We start from the raw sequence: 24,891 nt of genomic DNA on the forward strand, positions 1-24,891 counted from the left end.
CAAGTGGTGGGGTAACAGGAAGGAGCTGGCCACTGTCAGGACCATCTGCAGTCATGTTCAGAACATGATCAAGGGTGCGACACTGGGCTTCCGTTACAAGATGAGGTCTATGTGTGCTCACTTCCCCATCAACGTCGTTATTCAGGAGAATAGGTCCTTGGTTCACATCTGAAATGTCATGCGTGAAAAATACATCCGCAGGGTTCAGATGAAGACAGGTGTTGCCTGTTCTGTCTCTCAAGCCCAGAAGGATGAATTAATCCTTGAAGGAAATATTGAACTTGTTTCAAATTCAGCGGCTCTGACTCAGCAAACCACAACAGTTAAAAACAAGGCTATCAGGAAGTTTTTGGATGGCATCCGTGGTCTGAGAAGGGAACCGTGCAGCAGGCTGATGTGTGAGACCTCAGTTTCCTGGCTCCAGAAACAAGATCCTGATCACAAGGACAGTTTGGGCTCCTTGGGGACAATAAAAGACTCATACATTGAAAATAAATAAATAAAATTTCAAGAAAACCCAGTGATTCTTATATGTAACAAGTATATTAGGTACGTTTTATGAAAGATGATTTAGTTCTTAAAACTAATTACTATTAGTACAGGCATCCTAAGAGATATATAACTGCAAGACTCTCATTCAGTACAGTACTTTGCCTTCTCAAACCATGTTACCACCCAGAGTGCACGCACGCACAGACGCACGGTCCCGACTGCACTAGAAGCATTTGTAGCAGGGCCTGTCTCCGTCTCATGGTCACCTGCCTAAGGTGGCTTAATGCCTTACCTATGGAATTCACACACAATTATTGCTATATCATTATGATGTTGCTCTCCCATACATAATCTAACTTGCTATTTCTTTTTCTATTGGGGGACAAAAACATGCACCTAATCAGCCTTTATAAAATGTAATTGAGGATTTTCTAATTTTTTTTTCTTTTTTTTCGGAGCTGGGGACCGAACCCAGGGCCTTGCGCTTGCTAAGCAAGCACTCTACCACTGAGCTAAATCCCCAACCCCGAGGATTCTCTAATTTTACATAAGAGTATCCAGAGAATATCTGCTCAGGGTGCAGATGACTACCTCGTGTGTCCCTGCAGCCTCTGTTCTCTCAGCTAACCTGTCCACATCAAGGAATGCAGTCATCTCAAGGAAGAAATGGAAACATGCCAAATACAGATTTTTGTATTAATAGGTTTAACAGCTCTCCCAATTTTTAAGCAAATATTACTTCTGCAGCAGAAAAATGTTTACAATAGTTTATTTTCAAACTGGCTTGATCCAAACACCTGACATCTTTCAAGTGACTATTTTCAATGCTCAAGGACAGAGGCAATATGGGTAAGTCTGGTTGTGGACTGAGAACCACAGTAGCTGGGTTCAGATCTCGGCTATCTTCCCTGGGTTTATTCGACAGCGCGCAATCGCCTTACTCTCTCAGACTCCACTGCCATATACAGAAAGCGAGGATCCCCGAGTCAGCAACACACGGGTTGTTTGAAGGCTGGCCTACCATAAACACCAAATGCTGCTACAGTGTAGGCCAAGCTGGGAAAGCAGGGACACTAGTGCAGGGACACATGGGCTTCCTGAGGACATGGCCGTCAACTCATGGCACAGAAGCTGACAATACAGTGGCTTCAGAACTACATGCACCCTAAAAGGTGAGCTGAGAAACAAACAGCCAGGCATGGATGTTGCACGCTGGGTGAGGCCAGCACAGACCCCAATCTGAAAGCCATTGAGCAAGCAGGGCACACTGGCTCCCTCCAGGTTTCATTTTCCTTGTGTCTAAGGTGGGGATGGTGCACTTGCCTCACAAGACTGTTAGGTGAATGAGGAACCATTCATGAGACACTCAGCGTCACGCCTGATAATTGTAAGTAACCAATCAATGCACTAAGACAGCCATGGTGGTGATGGGTACTTTTATAATCCAAAGACAAGAGAAATAATCTCAGATTGTCTCAGTTACTCTCCTTTTAAACAGTGTTAAAATTCCACTTATTACATGGGATGAAGTTTTCCCTGAGAACTACCTAAAGATGTGTGGCTCATTTCCACAAAGTCAATCAGGGTAAACCAACAGGCAGATAATTTAATCACTGAAATTACCTCACCTATGACTGATAAGATGAACCCACCACCTCCTGGAGTGTCGATACCTCCAGGACTCTAGGCTGCCGCCCACAGCCAAAGGCTCTTGTAAGCTACATCTACTGCTGTGACACCAGCCACAGCCGGCTGTGGAAACACCTCACTGCTGTTGTCTATGATGCCTGACCCTCTTTCCTGCTGTGACTGAGAGAACCACTATTAGCATTAATACAAAAAGAAAGATTAGGTTTCAGCAAAAAGCTGAATGGTCCTATGTCACCACACCACTTGTATGCAATATCTACAGGAGAGAAATCTACCTGGTCAGAAAGTGAGGCCGTGGCTGGCGAGGAAGGAGGGTGCAATGAGGGGACTCAGGAGTAGAAATGACAAGTGACTGCTATCCATGAAGGGGTGAGGCTTTCTTTGTAGGAGTGTCAGAAACTTTCTAAAAGTATTTGCAGTGTCGAATATGCACTTGGAAGAATACTGGAAGTCACTATTCTGACTGCTTACAATTAACTTTTATGGTATAAGAAGTGCATCTCAAAAAATGTAAAAAAATATACCTGTGAATTTTTATATCCATTTGGGCTTTTCCCTTTTCACAAGTAATAATATTAAAACTGCAGGGTTTGATTCTCTAAAATGCTTTTTCTCCTTTTTAATATCTAGGTTTATTTTAAATTATGATTTCTCATTTAAATGACATAGTTAACATATATATCCAGACTTGTTACCTCCTAGGAAAGAATTATGAAAGAATCCATGTTTGAAATGCTAGGTTAGTGTTTATTTTCTGGATTTATAGCCACTAAGAATACACAAAGCAGACAATATGGTACACTGCACAGACCTGGCCCCCAAGGATCAATCCACCCACTGGAAGTGATGGCTACTGTTGGCTCATATGTAAGACTCATTCTAGTAACTACCCTCTCCGAAAGGCTTCCCTTGTCAATAGGAAACAGAGTACTGAAGCCCTGGGCACACTGCTGCCCAGCTCTTGCAACTGTCCCCAGTGGTGAGCAGAATGAAGTGGAAAGAAAGGGAATGTGTTGGTGACCTCACCTCAGGCTCTCACAACTGAGAGAACTGTGGGGGACATGGCTCGGTGATAAGAGTGCTTGCCCAGCATAGAAAAGGCTCAGAATTATTAGAGAGCCACAAAATAATAATAATAAATTAGAAACCCTGACCTAGTGTCAGAACAGGGTTCAGGAATGGAGTCATGTGAGAGCACTCCAAGAAAACAGGACGAGAGTCTTGTGATCTCGGCTCCTTTGAAGCATGCAGTTCTTCCTGGCATGCATTTTGATGCTCCTCCCGGGTGTAGCAGCCAGGAGTTTACTTCAGATCACTCACTGTTGCTTGCTTTCTATGCCACTATAGAAAAACATGGGGTTTTTTTTGTTTTTTGTTTTTTTTTTTTTCCGGAGCTGGGGACCGAACCCAGGGCCTTGCGCTTCCTAGGCAAGCGCTCTACCACTGAGCTAAATCCCCAACCCAGAAAAACATGTTTTGAGTACCCGTGGCTTCTTGTGTACCCATGGCTTCTTGTCCCTTGTGGTTGTATACACTGAACTCATGAGAACCCATCTCACCTTTCTTTTGTTTGCTTGCTTGTTTGTTTCTTGTTTTTAGACAGGGTTTCTCTGTGTAGCCCAAGCTGTCCTGAAACTCACTCTGTAGACCAGGCTGTCCTAACTCAGAGATCCACGTGCCTCTGCCCCCCGAGTGCTGGAACTAAATGTGTAACACCGTCACTGGCTCGGAGTACAAACTGTCCGACGCTCTGAATAAAGCTGTCTCCTGCAGGAGACTCCCTCCCTGACTCCATCCTCCCAATCCCACCGCCTCCAGACAGGTAGCAATCCAGGGTGGAAACTGTAGGCTGGCATCACAAAGATTCAAATGGTTCAAATGTATAATTCTGCATGATTGAAGAGAATCAAATATCAGGCTTAGAAATTTAATTTTTAAAGTGACCACAGGTGATAATACTGCTGGGTTACTAAGAAGCAAATATAAAACTCTTCCAGGCCCACATTATTTCCACATAATAAATGAATAAAATTGACCCATTCAAGATGGGCTTCAAACACTAAAGTGTACAATCCAGGCTGGGCATGGGGGCACATACCTACAATCCTATACCTAGATATGCCAAATGTTTTTATATTCTTGTCTTATTTATAAATTGTTATTTCTATGTTTCCTTGTTAATCTATTATTTCATTCTAATTAACTATATTTTTGGTACTCTTCAGAATGACACTATAGAATTTTTCATCTCTAACTGGTTACTGCTAGCTATTTTAAATAATTTTTCTTATTTAAGAAACCCTGGTTTTCATTAGTCAGCCAGTATGAGAAGCCATCTTCATGGTCTTTACATTTGGCACGGGACCCACTCACACTGCATAAGAAGCGAGCATTCACACAGGTAAGGCAGCACTGATGAGTGCCTATAGGAGGACACCCTGAAGTGGGCACTTAATTATCTCTCGTTTTCACAGCTCTCATGTGTGTGATTCTCGGCCACTCTGAGGAGGAAGTAAATACAAGGGCTTAAGTAAGTTTGCTTTCCCTCACACACAGTTGGCAGGCACACAGGTGTCTGAGGTGATGAAAAGTCCCTGCTCCAGGAGCACACTAGCCGGGGGGTCTGACACCATCTTCACACGTAGTACCCATCTCTGAATCAAAGGCTGACACTTCCGTTCTGGTCATTTCAAAGCCAAACAGGAAAAAAAAATAGTTTTCTTAAAGAAAATGACCCAAAAAGTTGTCCCCATCTCCTCCTCTCTTACGTCCCAATGACCCAAACCTATATGGTCAATCTATGCACATCTGCCTGAGGAACAGAGTTGAGTAGTCATGAGCAAGATAAACCATGAGGCCTGCTGGGATTCTGTTTCTCCACGAAGAACTACAGCTTCTGTCTCAATTCATCCTGCTACAGAAGCCAAGAAACAGCCACCTGCCAGGGACACACAGCCAATCCAGGACGCCACTCCACTTTCTACCTCTGGATCTTATGCTAAAGGACAATAGGAATAGACAGACAGAAGCAGACGCTCACAGAGCCACGTGATGTAATGCACTACGTTGCCAATGTGGCACAAGTGGCCTGGTCCTAACCCTGCAGACTAGCAAGCCTCAGTACTATTAATTACAGAGCTTTCGTCTGTGAATGGAAGGGACCCTTAATACTTCACTCTCTCTCATTTATTCTCATGGAGAAATAAAGTCCCAACACTGATTTAAATAAGCTCCCTGTCAGTTATTAAAGAAAAGGCACATAAGAGATATTGGCCTTGGTTCTCCAGTGATCCTTCAGTATATTTTTCCTACTGAAAGTCCATCTTGCCACAATTAGAGTTGCTCCCGGATGTCACATAGGCATAAAGGTAATTTTTTGTGTGGTGGTTTGAATGCGAAGCAGCCCCCATAGGCTTGGGTATTTGACCTCTTAGGCCCCAGTAGGTGGTGCTATTGTAGGAGGCTTAGGAGGTGCGGCTTTGCTGGAGGAAGCCACTGGAGTGGGCTTTGGTACTCAGGCTCACCCTATTTCAAGTTCCCTCTCTACTGCATGTCTGTGGTGAGGGTGTGAGCCCTTGGGTGCCATGACCGCCTGCTGCCATGCTTCTCCACAAGATGGACTCTTGTCCCTACAGAATGCTCTCATACGTAAGTTGAGTTGGTCATGACATCTTATCCCATCAAAAAAACAAAAACAAAAACAATTCATACAAAATGGTAACAGTGCACTAGTTCTAAGTGGACCCTAAACACAGCACATATTGCCACTTCTGTCTGTTTACTGAGACTGAGAAAATGCTATCTTTGAACCAACTTTACGGAACTAAAGGAAGAAACCTTCACAGGCACATTTTCTCAGTAGGAATAGTCCTAAAACCTAGTGCTTTCATCCGCCCCACCTCCTATGTGCTGAGATTGTAGGTATCATGCAATTACTTCCTGTGAAAATAAAATAATTTAATCCTAATTTTCCTCCTTGTTCTTATCTTCTGGCTTACAAAATGATCCTAGTAGCAAACCTGTTCCCAGAAAGTAGAACTCCTTGTTCCTTTCACACCAAAACCCAAATCACGGATGCTACGAGCAGTGTTTGCTACCCGACTACAGTAAGTGCAAGACAGAGCTCTAAAGCAGGTGTGGGAGCCCCACGCCTGAAACCCAATACTCAGGAAGCTGAAGCAGTTCAATTCAATGGCAGTCTGCGCTTTAGTAAGTGAGACCCTGTCTCAAACAACCAAAATCAAAGTCTAAGAAATCTACATAGGTAAGTAAGACAGGCACCGTGTTACACACAGCAGTCACAGGGCAAGTGGCTCTATGCAGAAGTCTTATTTGCACTTGAATTACTATCATGTTCATCTACCATGGAGATTATATATATGTATATGTATAATATATATATATATATATATTATGTGTGTGCCATAGCTAGCTGCACACATAGTATCTTATGCATGTATGGTTATGGATATATACATTCTATGATGATCATGCCAAAAGTGACCCACTGATATGTTTTCAGAGTCTATGCCTGTCACTAAGTGACACAAAGTGAACATTTAAGATCATCTGGGGAAACTTACATATTTGCAAGGCGGTAACTTTATGCAAACCACAGCTCCCTTTTAAAGTCTCCACTCCCTATCTGCATCACATAGCACAGTGGTGGTGATCACAGTACAAACTCTGTTACCAAATTTTTTTAATAAAAGACAACAAAACAATCTCCAGTAACAGGTGCATATGCAGGGCTGGGGAATAGCTCTGTCCGTAAGCGCTTACCTTGCAAACACAAGAACTTAAGACCCCCCCCCCCAGAACCCATATTTAAAAACCGAGGCAAAGTGGTAGAGGCTGATCATCCTGGAGCAGCGAAGGCAGGCGGGGATCCCTGGGGCTCACCAGGCAGCCAGCCTAGCCAGGGGAGAGAGTTCCAGGACGGGAGAGCTCTGACTCAAAGGAAAAAGTAGGCGGTGCTGGGAAACAACACTGGAAGTTGTCCTCTGGCCTTTACATACACTAACCACACACATGCACATATGCCCACATGCATGTGCATTTGCACATGCTCGTGTATACAAAGAATGACAGCTACATTTTATACTGTGGATGGATCTGATTTAGTTCAAAAGGACATTTAACATCTCTGTTAAAGCCACAAGTAAAACTAAAAGGTAAGCAGACACTTTTAAATTTGAAATTACCTCTTTTTCAATGATGCTGTTGTGACAGTCGGTACACCATTTACTATACATAATTCAACAACCAAGACGAGTCTTCATCCTCAGACACCTGTGAGAGAAAAACCCATCTTAAATTCAGTTTCCAATTCCCAAAACCCACACGTCTGACGTCTGGAATGCTCATCTCGCACCAGAGGAACTCACCCTCAGACAGGACAAAATAGTTACAGGAGGACAGCACAGCAGAAACAGCACCACTGTCCACATGCACTGCATGGGTTCTCCCTCCAGCCTAAAAACAGTTCTACAAAGTAAATAATATAATCTTTGTAGCTGAAAATACAAAAAAAAAATCCAAAGTCGGGCAACCTGCCCTATATCCAATTGCTCATGTCAAGTCAAATCATTCTTTCAGAAAAACTAGGGAGAAAGTTATAGTTAACCTACTAAAAGGATTTATAAAATTATCATCAGAAGCTATGGCTTACCTGCCATGTGGCCCTATAAAAACAATGACTTAACTTTATAAATGTTAAAAAAAAAAAAAAACAAACCAACCCTGCCATTTAAAAAGCCTACAGCCTGGAGTCCCTCCATGCAGAGAGGCGTCACGTGCACTGCCTCACTGGCAGGTTTCTCAATAGTAAGATATGAGGTGTCCTCTTTGTCTAGAAGACATATCTGCCCTGTGACACGGCAACTTACCAATGTCCTCTACAAAGTTCACACTGGAGAACAGTGTGATTAAGGTATAAGACAAAAACCAGGTAATATTTTAAGAGGTCTTCAATATCGCGTCAGGCCAAAGCGATAGCTCTCAAGGGTGGAAGCCATTGCTGGGCTGATCCTTCTTCACTTCCGGAGACCAGACCCCAAACACGTGGTTTCTCCGTCCAGCTCCAGGGCAGGGCACTACACTCTGCCCATCCCTTGTTTTCAGAGATGGCAGAGGGTTAATATAATAACCAAAAAAAAAATCAAATAAGAATAAAGGAAAGAAGTTTTAACTTAGAAATGGAATAAGTATGATGTACTCAGATACTGGGTACAGTACACACGAGGTCCCAGCCCCTCAGAGCTTGCAAACTCCTGATCTATGATAGCTTTGTAGGCACAAGCCAGGTACACAACAAGCCACAGGATTTGGATTTTTGCATCCAAGATGATAAAGTCTATGAAAATATTTCAAAGTTCAAAGGACTCTGAAATCTGAAACAGTTCCCAAATGACAATGACATCTTCCAATGACTCGCCAGTGATAAGTGGCATTTAAATGGCCCTTGGGTTTATGAATTGCTTTTGGAGCATCTGGCTTTAAACCTCCCTGCAACAACGCACAGTAATAATGAGTGGTCTCCGCTGACTAGTAAGGAAGCAGATTAAGAAACACCGTACCTGGTTGGGGATTTAGCTCAGTGGTAGAGCGCTTGCCTAGCAAACGCAAGGGCCTGGGTTCGGTCCCCAGCTCCGAAAAAAAGAAAAAAAAAAAAAAGAAAGAAACACCGTACCTACGTCTGGGTGGCACAAATAAGAAAAAGTTCAAGTTTAAACCTAGGCTTCCTGCCCTATGCTGACTACACCCAAAGTCTCTGGAGAAAAATGTCTCTGGTTTCCACTAAGTGAATTTACTGATCCGTTCATAACCTCTGAAATGAACGCCTCATAATCAGTTCATCTATCAAACCACAGTTTTACAGTCAAGACAGAGAGTGCTTAATGATGAAAGTAAACAGCGACCAAGGAGAGACTAACCAAGGCTGGACAGCAGGACCAAGTCTTTCTTTCCTACTCCCTTCTCAGGCCATGCCCACTCCTCACATGCTCCGTCCTGCAACAGATCTGAACTACGCTGTTCACTGGGACAGAGAGCACTTAAGGTTAACTTTAAGTAGGATGCTAGGGAGCGGTTATGGGATGTGCAGAGACTAAATGCCATCCGTCCAAAATCAGACATATACGAGTATCCTGAATAAAGCGACATCACCTCAAATACTTACACCCCACTACTCCAGGCTGGGGATGCAGCTCAGCTGGAAGCCTTCACTTTGCACTCATGAGGTCCTGAGTTAGATCTCTAGCACTGTGGGAGACAAGGAGGTGTCTGCTCTTAAAACTATTAGGGACATGTCCCACTCCCAGTCTGTTATAAGCTGTGAAAACTACCTCTGCCTACCCAGCATGCTTTTTTAAACCTTTTCTGGTTATGAAATCAACAGAAAAATAGGAAAGTCGATAGGAAAGTGTCTACTTTGTATGTAGAAAGTATGTATCATCCTTCATTTCACCTTGTCTTCACACGGCTAACAGTGTGTCTGTGCCACTCGTTAGTCCCACAACTAACGAGTACAAGAATTCAGACAGTGATTTTTTTTTGGGGGGGGACAGTCTTTGGATTTTAAATTTAATGTGGCTCAATTTAAAATTAAAAATATAATCTAAATTATAGTTTCTTATTTTTAACTTAAAACTAAATTTAAGCAGTATCCACAGGAAATTAAATTAGCTAAAAAGTATTCTGCATTTTAAAAAAAAATCTCAGCTGAAAAGCTTTTTTTGAGGAGGAGTGCTAAAAAATTGAGCCTCAGGCTTCATACTCTATTAGGCCAAACCCTAAATCCATCACCTAAAATAGCTTATGAAATACAAAATATTTGTTAGTGATGATAAAAAGCTTTCTATATATCTTATGATCAGTTGGCCAAACGTTAAGTTCTAATAATAGCTTCTTAGGTCGTAAACATTAGAATAGTTGATAAAACTTGGTAATTTTATCAGCATAGACAGGTCCAGACCTACTGGCAAGCATTAAATTTCAAACTTACAAAGCCATTATGCCATCAAGCGGTAAATTAAGATTTAAACATACAAGTTTAGGCCCCCTAGCAGTTGTGGTCCTGCATGCTGTAGTATTCTGCCTGGCTGGCACCTGGCACACAATCCATTATCACACAGTCAATATGCAGCTAGTTGTCAGATGAACGAAAGATCACTATTTCACAATCATTAGCACTCTGTGTCCTCCATGGTCTGGTTCCACCTTAGAACAGGCACCCCACACACTGCAGCCAAACTGCTACCTGAAGCACATTCTGCAGCCTCTCGCCTTTGCTCAGGCTCCCTCTTCAGATCCTACTATCCCCACACCTCGGTGCCTCATCCTATCTAGCCCCAGGCCACTACTTCATAAAGTTGCTCCAGTATTTCTGGTTTGGGGTACTATCTCTTTCGTCAGAACCAATAAAACACTGATAGCTCCAGGAACTGAAGACATCATCACTCCCTAAGCTATCCTCCGCCAAACCAGCTCGCTCTCCTAAGCGTGTTCTGATTAGGGTATCAACAGCAGGAACAAGTAGACACCTGTGCCATCTCCGCAGAGATCACGCCTTACACTGTTCTATGTGTGGGGCTGTCAGATACAAAGGCCTGCTCCATCGCCCCTGAAATAATCCTCCCACGTTTTACACATCATCGCATAGTGAATTAGATTCACAACTCCATGTATGTGCATCTATAACACACAGACGATGACCTCACAGTGCTGGAGCTGAAATGGCATTCATGACACTAAATTCTCAATCGAGAAGCAGGCACATCACAAGCAGGGTCGGCACACTAAGCGCTCTGTACGCCTACCGTGTAAACATATTCTGAAAAGGAAGAACTTGGACAGCAAACACGCTGCAAACATTCCAGGCATCCAAGTCTGTGTGCCAACCTTAGCAATTTCAGCAAAATCAACTCAAGCATCTAATGATCAGCCCAACCCAAGTCTAAAGCAGAACAATGTACAAAAGTACAATCCAGAGGTTAAAATCTCCTAAGTGTTAACCTCCTCCGAAAGAGAGCATGTGTTCTTGTAAATAAAATGTAAGAGCCCATTAGCTTCAGCTGAATGGCTAACTCTGGATGGCAGGGACTGTGTAGGGGAGACCACCCAACCTATACTACAGCCATCTGAAGGAAAGGAAGGAGGAGGGGGGGGAAGAAGGAGAAGGAGGAGGAGAAGGAGAAGGAGAAGGAAAAGGAGAAGGAGAAGGAGAAGGAGGAGGAGGAAGGAGGAGGAGAAGGAGAAGGAGAAGGAGGAGGAAGGAGGAGGAGGGGGAAGAAGGAGAAGGAGGAGGAGGAGAAAGAAGAGGAAGAAGAGGAAGAAGAAAAGGAGGAGGAGGAAGAAGAGGAAGAAGAAAGGGAGGAGGAGGAGGAAGAAGAGGAAGAAGAAAAGGAGGAGGAGGAAGAAGAAGAGGAAGAAGAAAAGGAGGAGGAGGAGGAAGAGGAAGAAGATGAAGATGAAGATGACAAAGAAGACAAAGATGAGGAAGAGGAAGGAGGGGAGGGAGAGGAAGAGGAGGAGGTAGGAGAGGTAAGGATGAAGAGAAGAGGAGGAGGAGAGGGAGAGGAAGAAGACGAGGAGGGGGAGGGGAGGAAAGGGGGGAGGTTCTAATACCCATCCACAAGCCGCAGAATGGACTTTTCTTAGGTCCACTTACAAAGGGTTCTTTGAAACCATCTTGATTTCACGGGTAAGCTATGTGATTTGCAAGACCTGGAGATCAACCACTGGTGAAGCAGATCCCATGGTCCACTTCAGGAAAAGTCAGAAACAACTTCTGGAGTCTACACTGACTGTGCAGATGAAGGTGCCTGGTTCTTACTCAGTGTCACACTTACAGAGCAAGCCACTGGCCCTCGAAATGCTCATCTTTTCTATCAGAACTGAAAACCATGGCCCCAAAACACCAAGTTAGTACCACCTGCTAGGGATATGCTGTTCCAGTATTGTTACACAAAACATCTTACCTAGGTAACAATACTACAAGATTATATTGAAAAATAACCACATGAAATACTGCCCTCACACGAGCTTCTACTCCAGGATGTCCTCCTACACTGACGGCTGAGCGGGTCGAGCGGCCAGTGTGGTGCTGCCTGCATCCTAGGCATTATTTTTGGAAATGATTTTCCTTTCAATAAAAACTTCTTATAAATATTTTATTTAAAAAACTATTTTGAGCTAAAATGCCTCCAGAAATATATTAAAAATATCATTCATGGGGAATTTGTGAAGGAAGGTTATGATATTTTAAGAGCTTCATTAAGAAGCTAAATCCTCAGAGCAAACTCTGCAAAATTCCAACACACATACGTCCTGACACGCCTGCGGTGTCTCCAGCCTTACTGCCTAATGTCCTTCAGAACTCTGCTCCATCTGAGCTCTGACACAGTCGGCCATGGAGTCTGTTCGCCTCAGAATAAGATGCACAGGAAACAACACGTCTTCCCTTTAAAGGTCTGCCTCACACTGCTGTTCTCCCCTTCCTTAGTAAGGAAGTCAGTAAAGGTTCCAACGGGGGACGTTTTCAAAAGTTCTTTCGGAAGTCACGTGGAGTTCCTTTTTCCAGCATGTTTATTTTGTGTCTCTCAATGAAAATGGCCTCCCAGGTACTAGAATGTTTGACTAAACTAAGTAAAAGGTTCTCTCACACAGCATTTCTCCACTGTCCTGGTTCAATACAGAAAACCGTAAGCAAGCAGAGGACAAGCGGGCCTTGTTTCTAGCACGAGTGGGGATCCTAACAACACGTTAGGTCACAGTGCGGAGTATAGCGTCCCTACCTCTCGGTAAATTGCTGGTCAGAAGGCTCGAGAGGCCACCTAAAGGATACAGGCGGATACCACTGCTCTTGGTTGCCCACCACAACCGGCAATCACGCAGCAATGGCATGACTGTCCAGGGGTAACCAACGACTTTCTAGGTGGATGTGAGGCCCAGTCCATAGGAGAAAATCCATGCCTAGAACTGTGTCTGGGGCTTTCTATTGCTGTGAACAGATACCACAACATGGCAACTCTTATAAAGGAAAACATCTAATTGGGGCTGCCTTAAGGTGTCTGACGCTTAGTCCATTATCATCATAGCAACATGCAGGCAGATGTGGTGCTGGAGAAGAAGCTCAGAGTTCTACATCTTGATCCAAAGGCAGCAGCAGCAACTGTATACTATACTGAGTATAGCTTGAGCATACATGACCTCAAAGCCCACCTCCTCAGTGACACACTTCCTCTAACAAGGCCACACTTCCTAATAGTGCTACTCCCTATGGCCAAGTATTCAAACACATGAGTCTATGGGGGACAAACCTATTCAAATCACTACAAACTGTAAATCTGATTAAAAGTCCATGCTGCTGAGGTCATAGGCCCTAGTGAGGTCATAGGCCCTTCGTGTGGTCACAGGCTCTAGTAGGGGACCTACTATTACTTTCATAAATGAACATGGTATAAAACTACTTCCTAAAGGGGCTGGGGATTTAGCTCAGTGGTAGAGCGCTTACCTAGGAGGCGCAAGGCCCTGGGTTCGGTCCCCAGCTCCGAAAAAAAGAACCAAGAAAAAAAAAAAACCTACTTCCTAAATATTTATGATTATGGCCACAGGTCAATGCTGATCACAGCCTTAGTGGGGGAAATTTCGTTTGCAGTGGGCAACAGTTAATAAGGAGACTCATAACTGGTCAGTGCTGAGTATAAGTGAGTTTTGAGGGCTCAATATTGAATGGGACATCGCTATCACTCCCTCCAAGGCTCTGGGAGGACTGTGAGAGCGGGAATGAAGGGCACAGGAAGTCTGAGAACCTGAAGACGCAGAGGGGTGCTCGAAAACACTGCTTCAGGTACGACGAGGATGTGGCTCTCAGGAACACACGGCAGCTGAGGTTGGTTACCTGTTGAACACCTCGCTGTCAACACCCATCACCCTGTGGGGAGGAAGTCCTGAGACCCCACCTTACCTGAGGAGTTACTGTCAGGTACCTGCTGACTTAAGAGGGAAATCTTTCTGTTTAGTGGTGTAGCCACTGGTAAACAGCCCATGTTCCAGTGAAAATCCCCTCACTAGTCCTCATGCAAGCAGCCCTGAGCAAACTCTGTGGGCCACAAGAGAACAAAACAAAACAGACAGGAAGGTGAGGGGACATGCTTGGAAGATGGGGTTCAGCAGGGGTAGCAGGAGGGGACGAGAAAGAGTCATTGAGTAAAAAGGACAAAAATACCAAGTCAACATATGAAACCGTGTAATAAAAACATTTTAAATGCTGAGTTAAATTTTTTAATGTATAATAGAGCAAAAATGAACTACAATAAATGTTCCATGAGAAAACACAAATCTAGTGATAAATGCCCATCACCCCAACACTGAGCATGAGGCAGACTAGAAAGACAGAACGTTACGGGGACACGGGTAGGGAAAGGGACCTCACTGGGGAGTCCAGTTGAAGCCCCTGCCAGCTGAGAATATAGAATCTTAATGCAGCTAACAACATTTGCTTAAGGCCTTTCTTCCAGATGCAATTTTCCAGCAATTTCACCAGAAACCCCATTACAGTAAAACTCATATGGTAAACCCACGTGCACCCCAGTGGGCTCCTGGCTTGCTTTCCTGATTACAGTCCTTATCAAAGGCATCTCTAGGGCCTCTACAATCTCAATTATTGAAAAGAGAAAAAAAGAGGGGCGGCCCTAGAAACCCACTGAATAATGGATGTTGACTGCTTCCAGAATCCTACACACAGTCACCACCAGAACACCCAGAGGGCAGCTCTTCTTGAAGAAGCCACCCACGCTCTCAGGAGTGCTTCACTCCTCCCCTACACACCTTTCTGCTTTCAATGAAGCCAAGTCCTGAACTTTTCCTCATGGAAGCCACAGATTTACCTGAGTTTCCCCAAAATACAAAACAAAACAAAACAAAACAAAACAAAACAAAACTAAGGGACCTCAAGCTGGGAAATCGAGAGGAAGGAGCTGCGCTCTTCCTGCAGCTGCTGAGCTCCAGGAATTTTCCAGGAATCACTGTGGTGAGCGCTCTGACTGTCACACCTAGCTGCTCTGCTCTCCTCATGGCTTCTGAGCTATGTCAGCTTCTCTGTGACCTGTTTCTGACCAAAGAGCCACGTAACATTTAATAAGACAATGCCACTAGGACCAAAGACTAAAATTCCCTAGAGTCACCGAGTCCCATCCACGGGTTAGATGGTACCGTTCACACTTTGTCCACAAGCACATCGCCCACCATAGGACTAAAACACCAACACACCAACACCCTAAGCCACTCTAAGGCCTCAAGGGAGTGGGGCTACCTGAGTAAGCAAAGGAGACCTCTAATTTTTTTTTTTTTTTTTTTTGAGCTGGGGACCGAACCCAGGGCCTTGCGCTTGCTAGGCAAGCGCTCTACCACTGAGCTAAATCCCCAACCCCTGCAAAGGAGACCTCTAGTGCTGACCTCTAGTGCTGACCTCTAGGGCTGACCTCCTTACATGAATTGACATTCCTAAAAGACTAAAGGGACCTTCAAGCTTCTGAATAGGACAACATGCCCTGCTGGCATCTGCAGGTGAGAATTCAGGGAGGGGTTGAAACTTGGTAAAAGGAGGCAAAGGCTAAGGGTGTGCGCACGGTGCAGAGCCAGAAACCATCCTGCATAAGGCTCCCCAGCAGAGGGAACTCAAAGGCAATCTGTCCTCCAGAGGGACAGCATGGACGAATCATCAGGAGAAGAAACAGGTTGAATGCCAATAGCTAAATCTAAATACTAGTATTTCTGCGGCCGAAAGAAGAAGTCTGGAGAATTATAATAAAAATGGGTGACATCATAGGACGTTGATCTTACTGCTCATTAGAGTAGGGAGCAGAGGGCTTAAGAGCTGATACAGATGTCCAGCACGGGCAACACTGGATAGCTAGGAGGCTGTGACTCAGCAAAAAGGGGGGGGGGGGGCGCTAACACCAGTGTCTGGAAAACCCAAAAGCAAACAGTGGTGTAATCTGCTATAAAACTATTCCTGGCAGAGGCTACTTTTCTGTGATGCTGGATAAATATGGCCTTGAGGTCAGAGCCAAGCACTTTGATCTCCGCCAGCATGCCTGTGTATGTCTGCCTGTAAGGCCTGAGTATCTACCTCTGTGTGGCCTGTGTGCCAGTCTGCCTATGTGCCTATGCCCTCCTATGGGTGGTCTATGTGCTAGCATGTGTCTGGGTGCCTGCCAGCATCTCCTTGCCTAACAGTCTGTGTGGCAACCATCACTCAAAGTGAGTAAAATATGTTTTATCTGGCTATGATGCCTCAAATCCTCTTCAATCCCCCAGCCTCCGTGACCCTCCTCCCTTCTTGGCACTGCAGCCTGAACTTCAAGATGAGAAATAAAGATAGTATTTACATCTAGAGTTTATAAATATTGATATCCCTGAGGTAAACCAAAAAGGGATGGGGGCGGGAGACCAGAAAACTTCTAGAAGAGTTGAAAGAGAATAAAACAGAGAAAAACAGGGGAAGGGGGGAGGAAGACAGGAAGGAAGGGAAAAGGAGGGCAGGGGAGGGAAAGAGAGGAGAGGACAGGGAGGAGAGGGGAGAAAAAGGGAGGGGAGGGGAGGGGAGGGAGAGAAGGGGAGGGATGGATTCAGACACTGGAGTCAGACAGTCCTGCACCTCCAGTTTTGCTTACGTTTCTTCTGACCACAGACATCTACCCACTTTGGGGTTCTGCCTTTGGAAAAAGGCTAAACCTCAGGTTTGTATTAACATACAAGCACACACTATACCTAGGACATCCCATGGCACAAAGGTGCATAAATGTCTTTTCCTTCCTCTTCACTTACAACACTGTAGTGTGTTATAAGAAGATTATTTTCTGTTTGAAGTCACATTACTATCAGGAGCATCACACAGAAGTCAGTTTCACGCATGACTCCTTGACTCTCTGAACACTTGTTATTCAGGGTTGAGACTTCCTAAACAAAAGCTTCGTACGTCAAGTTTATTACCTGTTCCAAACAACTATGCTTAAATATTTAGACTTGGGGCCGAGACATGATTCGGCGATTAAGAATCATCACTTGCTACTCTTCTGAAAGTCCCAGGCTCTGTGCCTAGCACCCACATGGTGGTTTACAAGCATCTGTGGCTCCAGTCCCAGATGATCTGACGTGTGTGTGCCTTTGTGTGTTCCAGTGAAAGCTACACACATGACACATGTACATACAAGCCAGCAAACATTCATACAGATAAAAGATAAATCTTAAACTGTTTAGATTTTCAGAGTAAGCTCAGAGGGACATAAATGACCCTTCTGTGGCAAGACTAATGCGGCACACGACTCAGTTACTGGCCACTGTGCTAGCCAACTAGGCCCTCTCCCCTGATAAATTCATATCGATGATGTGCAACTCACCTCAGTTAATTAAAATTTGTCAAAACTAAGAACGAAGATGCAAACTCAAAATACTAGACAAGAAAATAGTATATGAAGAATACTATTCTATTTTAAACTATTCTGTCTGCCTGTCTCTCTGTCTCTGTCTCTGTCTTTGCGTGTGTGTGTGTGTGTGTGTGTGTGTGTGTGTGTGTGTGTGTGTGTGTGTGTGAAAGAGGAAGGGGCGGGGAGAGACCCCAACTGTGCAGAGGTCAGAGGAGACAGCCGTGTGGGGTCATTCCTCTCCTTCCGCCTGGATGTGGGTTCAAGGGACATCCACCACCTTTACCCACCAGGCCATCTCGCAGGCCCCTGAAGATTATTTTACTTTATAAAGCTGAAAATGGTACTCTAAAACTTAGGAGTCCAGCAGAAGCACTGTAGGTCAGTGTGTCCCAGAGACGGTGCGCAGAAGGTGACGGGGAAGACGAAATGAAAAAGCTTTAACTCGACAATCCACACACAGACGGCCCTTTTCCCGTCCTCGTGGCCAACTTTAAATCAACTTTCTTTCCTCTTCTTCACAGGATGCTCTACAAATCTACCATCTACATGCATATTCAAAACAAAATTTAATTTCTGTATGTATATTCAACACTCTGCCCCCCCCCAAAGTAGAGAATCTCCAGAAAACGCTGTGGCTGCTGCTGTCTAGTGGAAGAGGAAAGCACCCCACCAGGCAGTCATCTATGCAAGCCGTCCTCTCAGCCTAGGGGACGCTCAGAAGCCAAGTGGCAAGCACTAGCATCAAGGTGAGCGTTTATCACAACAGAAATGAAGAGCCCTGCCTGTATACACAGGCTCTAGTCACGGACGGCATGGGGGAGTTTATAGCAAAGTCTTAAGCAAGGCTGTAGTGTGCACATGGCGAAGGCATCCGCTCGATGAATAGCAGAGTTGTAAGTAGCTAAGTCTGGGATTCCAGGTTGCCCGGATCCAAATCCCAGTTCCAATAATTACCATGTAGATTGGGTAAGCCATTCACCCTCCATAAACCTCAGTTTCCGTGTCTGTAAAGCTAGAGTAATGGCTCTTACTGGGATTGCAGTGACGACTGAATGAGCCATGATGGATGGAAACCCCAGTGATTAGCACACACTGCATAGTTAACAGCTCTCAGTCTTCTAAGTGAGATTAAAATCTCGTATAAAGCAGATAAAGTCCACAAGCACCTGAACAATGGTTAATAAGTGATACTGCAGTTGCTCACGTCCTGAGGCCTGTTCCTCACACAATCAGCACACTCAGAATCCTGGAAGCCACAGAGTGAGTCACTGTCCTAAAGGTCACTATTCAGGGGAGGCCAGAGCTCAACTCACTAACCATCAGCCTATGGTACTAGGGACACATTTCCCATTATGCTGTTGATAAGTCTATCTGAAGAGGGAAACATTTGGGTAAACCAACCATGGGGCAGTCAAAGAAACCCAAAAAGAGCCAACTATGTGGTCAGTACAGTAGAGCAGTTCAATCCACCCCTCAAATCCCTTACTTGCCTGGGGAAGGGGAAAGGACAGGGGGACAAGACATTAGACATGAGCAACCGAAAATGCTTTAGTTCCTCGAGGTTTCATAGACTAAATGAGTACTGACTGCAAGTCCTCCTAAATGTAAAATCTGGCCTTTGGAGGATGTCTTTAAAGATTTATTTTTTATTATGAGTATGTGTGCAAATGTGTATGAGGAAACCAGAAGAGGGCACTGGATCTCCCGGAGCTGGAGTGACAGGAAGTTGTGAGCTGCCATGCAGGTGCTGAGAACTGAACCTGGGTCCTCTGAAGAGAGCCACAGTATACACACTCTTAAACCTAAACCATCTCTCCACCCCTTTAGGTTAACTGTTAATTTAACCAACTAGGACTAGGGGCTATAGCCCAGTGGCAGGCATATTTCTAATATATGTAAAGCCCTGGCCTCAATTCTCACATTAAAAAGAAAAGAATCCAAACTTGTGTTTATGGTGTTTTTGGCTATGTTCCCTACACTCGATCCTGAAGCATAAGAAAACCTAGGCAGCATCTGGAAGTTAAGTCATTGTCCCCCACGCCCACCCCACCCCACCCCCCCCACCCCCCCCCGTCTAAAACCTAAGACTTGACAAAGCAATGACTCTTACTGTCCCTCCCCATCCTTCTACCCATGCCTGGGGGGACCTATTTGAGAACAAACTCTCACTGTGGGCAGCAGCCATCAGCGTCACCGTACAGGCTCCTAGGACAAGAATCTAATACCTCCTTGCCTCTTAGCCACTAATTCACTCTCATTGCAAAGTGGCCTTTTTATCTAGGTTTAAAAGGAATAAAGCTGTCTAAAATGGTTTTTTCTTAGATGAAAATGAGTTCATTATTGCCCTACGCTATCCTTTTCAGCCAGCAATAACTTGTGGCTGTAGAACAGAGCTGGGTGACTCTAATCAGAGTTTGGGTTCTAGCCCTGCCCTGCAGCACACTCTAAGATGCGAAGTTCCAGCCCCACATTCCAGTGAAAATGAATTTTAATGTGTGTAGGCCCCATGCTTACTGCCACCTCCCTTTTCACATGCAGCAAACATGTCCAAAGTATACAGTTCTTTCAACTCCATTAATTAAAGTAGCAACCTTGGAGAAGCCGGTCAATTATCAGCTAACGATATCTAACAAAAAATTTAAAGTGAAACCCATGGAATAAAACAGGGGACTAAAACACCACTAGCTATGTGCGTGCTCTCTCTCTTTCTCTCTCTCTCTCTCTCTCTCTCTCTCTCTCTCTCTCACACACACACACACACACACACACACACACACACACACAACAAAAATGTAACCTGCCTGTCTTTGAGAAAAAGAAACAGTGTATCCTCACTTGAGAGACAACTTTAAAATCTGCATTCACTGTAACCCTGGGTTGGCAATGGACTTACCCTCTCCAGGAGTGAAATGTGAGTATCTACTGTCTTAGTTTGCTTTCCAGTGCTGATTAAGGCAATAACCAAAAGCAACTTGGAGATGAAAGGACTTTAACTGCCTCAATCACAGCTCATCACTGAGGGAAGCCAGAACAAGAAATCAGACAGGCAGGAAGCTGGAAATGCTTCCTTTCACAGTTCTGGATGACAAGTGATCAGAGAGTGGCCTTCGTGTTACTACCACAATTCAGCTCAAAATAATGCCTAAAATCTGGCAACCTTCTTAAAAAAAACCATTTAGAGCCTACAATGCCCCAGAGTCTCCTTAAAAACCTGTGGGAGAGGTTTTCCAAATTCCTGCCCTACGCGGCTTGAAGAGTAGCACCGGTTTCTTTACTGCCAATTTCCTCCACAAAGAAAACTCAGAACTCCTCTTGGTCCTCGTGATCCCCATTTTTTAAGGCCTCTTGGAATATCCCAAGATGGACTAACTAGCTTATACTTGCAAATATTCTCCAAGCTGCCTGGGTAGCACACCGCACTGTGCGCACTGTGCGCCCTGAATGAACTGTCAACAATAGGACTATAGAATCAACTGATGAATTCCGGCCTGAACCTGTCACTCCCTAAAACTGGACCAATCAGTGCCCTCCTCTACTGCTCTCCTGCCTATTCTCCTAAGGCAGAGTCTCTCCTTGACTTGGCCTAGACTCTCTTGGCTAGGCTGGAAGCCAGCAAGCCCTAGGAATCCTCCGTTCCACTTAGAGCTTGGGTGACATGGGTGCTGGGATCAGAACTCTGGTCCTCAGAGTGACAGAGCAAGTGCAGTCAGTCACTGAGCCATTTCTCTAGCTCCCCTAAAATAAATACAATAATAATAATAATAATAATAATAATAATAATATTATTATTATTATTATTATTATTATTATTATTATTATTATACTGGGCATGCATTCCTTCAGTTTTTTCTGAGGAACCCTAACTGATACACTAAAATAGTGAAAGTCAAACAGGTATTTCTTAAGGTCAGTTGATAAACAACTCCGTCTTTCTAACTGTTCAACTGTGACAGCATGTTAAAGAAATGCTCAGACTGCTATTTCTAAGTTGGTACTTTCAATGCAATACCAACACATTAACAATGCTATTATCTCACTACGATCATTAATGATTAATCGCTAGCATCGACCCAAATCAGCCCTGACTCAACACAAGCTTTAAGACGTATAATAAGCACAGAAAACCAAGCTAAAAATAATCTTTAGCCAATGAGTGAGAAAAGAGATACAAAAATATACCACACAACAAGCAAAAATAATAACCTTCCTAGCATAATGAGATATAAATATGTGTAAAATTGGTCAGTTTAAAAACCGGTAGCACCAACATGGGGAATAAGAACAATGCAGAACTGAGGGCACTTTGGCTCACCGAACAACGTCGGAATGGGATACGTCTCTTAAATTGTAGTAAAACCTGGAACTTCCAATAACAATGAACATTTGGAAATAGCAGAGAATGCTGTCCACTTTTCAAGAAGTAATAGTCCAGCATCCGCCACCTTCATCAGGCAAGTATACAATGATAGACCACTACAAAGCAAATTTTGTTTAGAGGTAGCAGACTATACACAAATTTCTCTATGAAGATGACAAGCTCTTTCTCATTGACAAATACCCTCAGGTTGTGCCCAGTTCTTGGCCTCAGTATAATGGGCTGCATCCTTCTTAACAGGGCTGCAGTCTTGTGTGGAGGCTCTGAATCCCCTTTGAGTCACTGCGGCATGAGTCATCATGGTCACTATGAAAGAAAAAGCCTGGCTCTGTGAGAGAGAGAGGGGACAAAAACTGAGCGTAAGAGAGGAACGGAGTCTGCGTCGGCCATGCAGTGTGCTCTGTGTATCTCCCAGGAAAAAAAGCTGTGTTCCTCAGGAGTATCCAATTCTCTGGGCTGGATTGAGTGGCAGGAATGGCTCTCTAACTGGGATAAGCAGGTAGCAAAGTAGGGGATAATAATAAAAACAATAGCCAGAAGGCACGGAACCAACGAACTTCATTGCTTGATACATTAGCGACTGGTGACCACTCAAACAAGACATTCAAACGCATGCGTTTGAAGTCTGTCTGACTGACCACAGTTTGGGCAGCTCTTCCCCAACAGACACACATCATGCAGCAGAAATTAAAAGATGGTGTGAATCCACACACACAAATAACTGGCAATTTTCTGCAGCTAATCAAACATATCCTCACGAACATAGCTAACTGTGAAACACATCTAAATTATACAGGATGCAAAAAGAATTTATCTAAAGGGGAGAGCTAAGCAATTTATTCCACAATTCCGGCAAAGAATAAATATTCCAACCATTTCCCAAATCCAAGGCAATCAAACTTCAGACATAACTCTTAGATTTATGACTAGAAATCTACCTAGAAGGGGCAAGCAAATCTTTCGTTTCAAGGACGAACATTTCCACCACCCATGAACTATAAAGATTCGAGCGTTCTCAGGTGCTTTCTCTCATAGACATGTAGGAAATGGGGTTTGGGGGTTCACAGGTTTTAAATCAAGAGAACATGCTAAAATAAAATCAAACCTTATCAAGTAAGTCAGATTTAACCTCAAGAAATGACATTAAAGGGCCTGGAGAGATGGCTCAGAAGACCTCAGGTCCATTCCTAGCACCCACATGACAGGCAGCTTACAACTCTAGTTACAGGCACTGTGACGCCCTCTTCTGGCCTCTGAGAATGACAGGCCCTCACATGGTGCACAGACATACATGCAGACAAAACACCCATACGCATAAAAATAAACCACTTTTTTTTTTCTTTTCTATTTTTTGGAGCTGGGGACCGAACTCAGGGCCTTGCGCTTGCTAAGCAAGCGCTCTACCACTGAGCTAAATCCCCAACCCCCAAAATAAACCACTTTTAAAAAAATAAAATGAAGACTTGCAAAAAAAAAAAGAAAAGAAAAGAAAAAAAGAAAAGAAATCAACCCAATAGTTAGCCCCATAACTTCAGAAGACTGTGTTCACTGCCTTCATTAACATGTCAAAGCACTGTGTAAGGTGCCACCCCACAACCCACTATTATAACAACTTGTCTCCCTGCAGCACACATCTCAGGTAAGCTAGTGAGATACTGGGTTACGGATAAACATACAGTGCTTTCTGGCTTGTTTGTTTGTTTGTTTCTTCAAGTAGTTCAAGTCAGACCACCAAGTAAGGCATAAGTAACGTGGCAAATACCGGGAGACGAAATTAAGGTTCCAACTCTTGGGAAGGGAAACACTTGAAGCAATCATTATGCACCAGCCTTCACCAGTGACAGCATTCTGGCTTTGCCTCGTTAGGCTCAAGGTGTGCCAAAAATCCAATCTATTTAACGTCTAAAAATGTGTCACCCCATTGAGAAGCAAACAGTAAGTCACAAAGCGCAAACATGAAGGTGCTAGCTTTGTCCCGACATTACAAGTTCTCTCCAAGACAAAGGAAGTGGGACGACCTGAACTCCTCCGCAAGGTAGAGTCCAAAATGAAAACTTCGGTGGGCTTGCTTGTCTGAATCCAAGACCTGAGGTCCTATTAGTCTGACAAAGAAAGGTAGCCTGAACTGGAGTTAAATGAGTAAAGAGTTCTAGTTTTCCCTGTGAATGTAGGGTCCCCCCCTTCTCAGGGCCCACTGGAGGTGGGGGGTAGTCTTAAAAGAAAGAAAGAAATGTATTGCAAAGAAAGCAATGGTTTCTGAGCATGAAAGCCGCGGCTGGTCATATCGCAGATGAGTTAGATCAAGACATCCTTCTCATCTTCGACTCCAAGGGAGAAAAAGAGCTGCCTCTGGAGCCTCTCCCTGCAAGCCCCCAAAGGTAACTCCGGCCACCATCCCTACGAGCTTCGGGACACGGACACACCCCCGTGGAGGATGTCACCTCGGCCTCCTCAGTCCCTCGCAGCCACCCACCGCCGCCAGCCGTCCTCACCCAGGGGTCCCGGCTCTCCCGCCGCGCCGACTCCCGCGTGCCTCCCCGGCCTCTCCGGTCCGCGGGGACGCAGCGCGAAGAAGCATCCACACCGACCGCAGGCGTCCCGGACACTGAGGCTCCGAACTCTGCTCCAGCCGGAGCTCGCGGATCCTGGCCCGGAGCCGCGCTTCCGCCTGGTGCGGGCCGCGGTCGCCAGCGGGACCGGAAGTCCCGCCTCCGGCTATGGGCCCAGGCTCCTGCTACTCAAAGCCGCTGCAGCTGGGCTAGGGTGCAGAGGCACAAGCTCTCCTCTCTCTCACTCATTCCAGTATGTCACTTAGCCAGTCTACAAACACCGGACCAGGTGTCCACTAGATGACTCAGACACCGACCTCTGAGCCCACACTGGTTGAAAGTTGAACCAAACAAAAGCAATAGCTAATCAAACACGGTGAAGGACTTGGTTTTA

General features: G+C 44.7%; 1 protein-coding gene across 7 annotated transcripts in view; it reads right to left on the reverse strand.

Annotated features, from left to right (window-relative positions):
* The window catches only part of Disp1 (dispatched RND transporter family member 1), a 145,756-nt gene extending 121,115 nt beyond the window's left edge, over positions 1-24,641 (reverse strand). For 3 of the 7 annotated variants that reach the window (XM_039090576.1, XM_039090575.1, XM_017598736.2), the window contains exons 1-2: positions 24,441-24,577; positions 7,347-7,434 (exon numbers count right to left, since the gene is read on the reverse strand). Coding sequence is in view for 1 of the 7 variants with exons in the window: in XM_039090573.2 (XP_038946501.1) it covers positions 24,441-24,526 (86 nt within the window). In the remaining 6 variants the exon portion in view is untranslated. Of the gene's footprint in view, positions 1-7,346; positions 7,435-9,322; positions 9,341-24,440 lie in introns of those variants that run through there. The other 4 variants (NM_001415783.1, NM_001105983.2, XM_063272175.1 and 1 more) reach the window with 3 other exon arrangements.
* Between the last annotated feature and the right edge of the window lie 250 nt (positions 24,642-24,891).

This window comes from Rattus norvegicus, chromosome 13 (assembly GCF_036323735.1).
Source record: "Rattus norvegicus strain BN/NHsdMcwi chromosome 13, GRCr8, whole genome shotgun sequence".
Classification (NCBI taxonomy): Eukaryota; Metazoa; Chordata; class Mammalia; order Rodentia; family Muridae; genus Rattus; species Rattus norvegicus.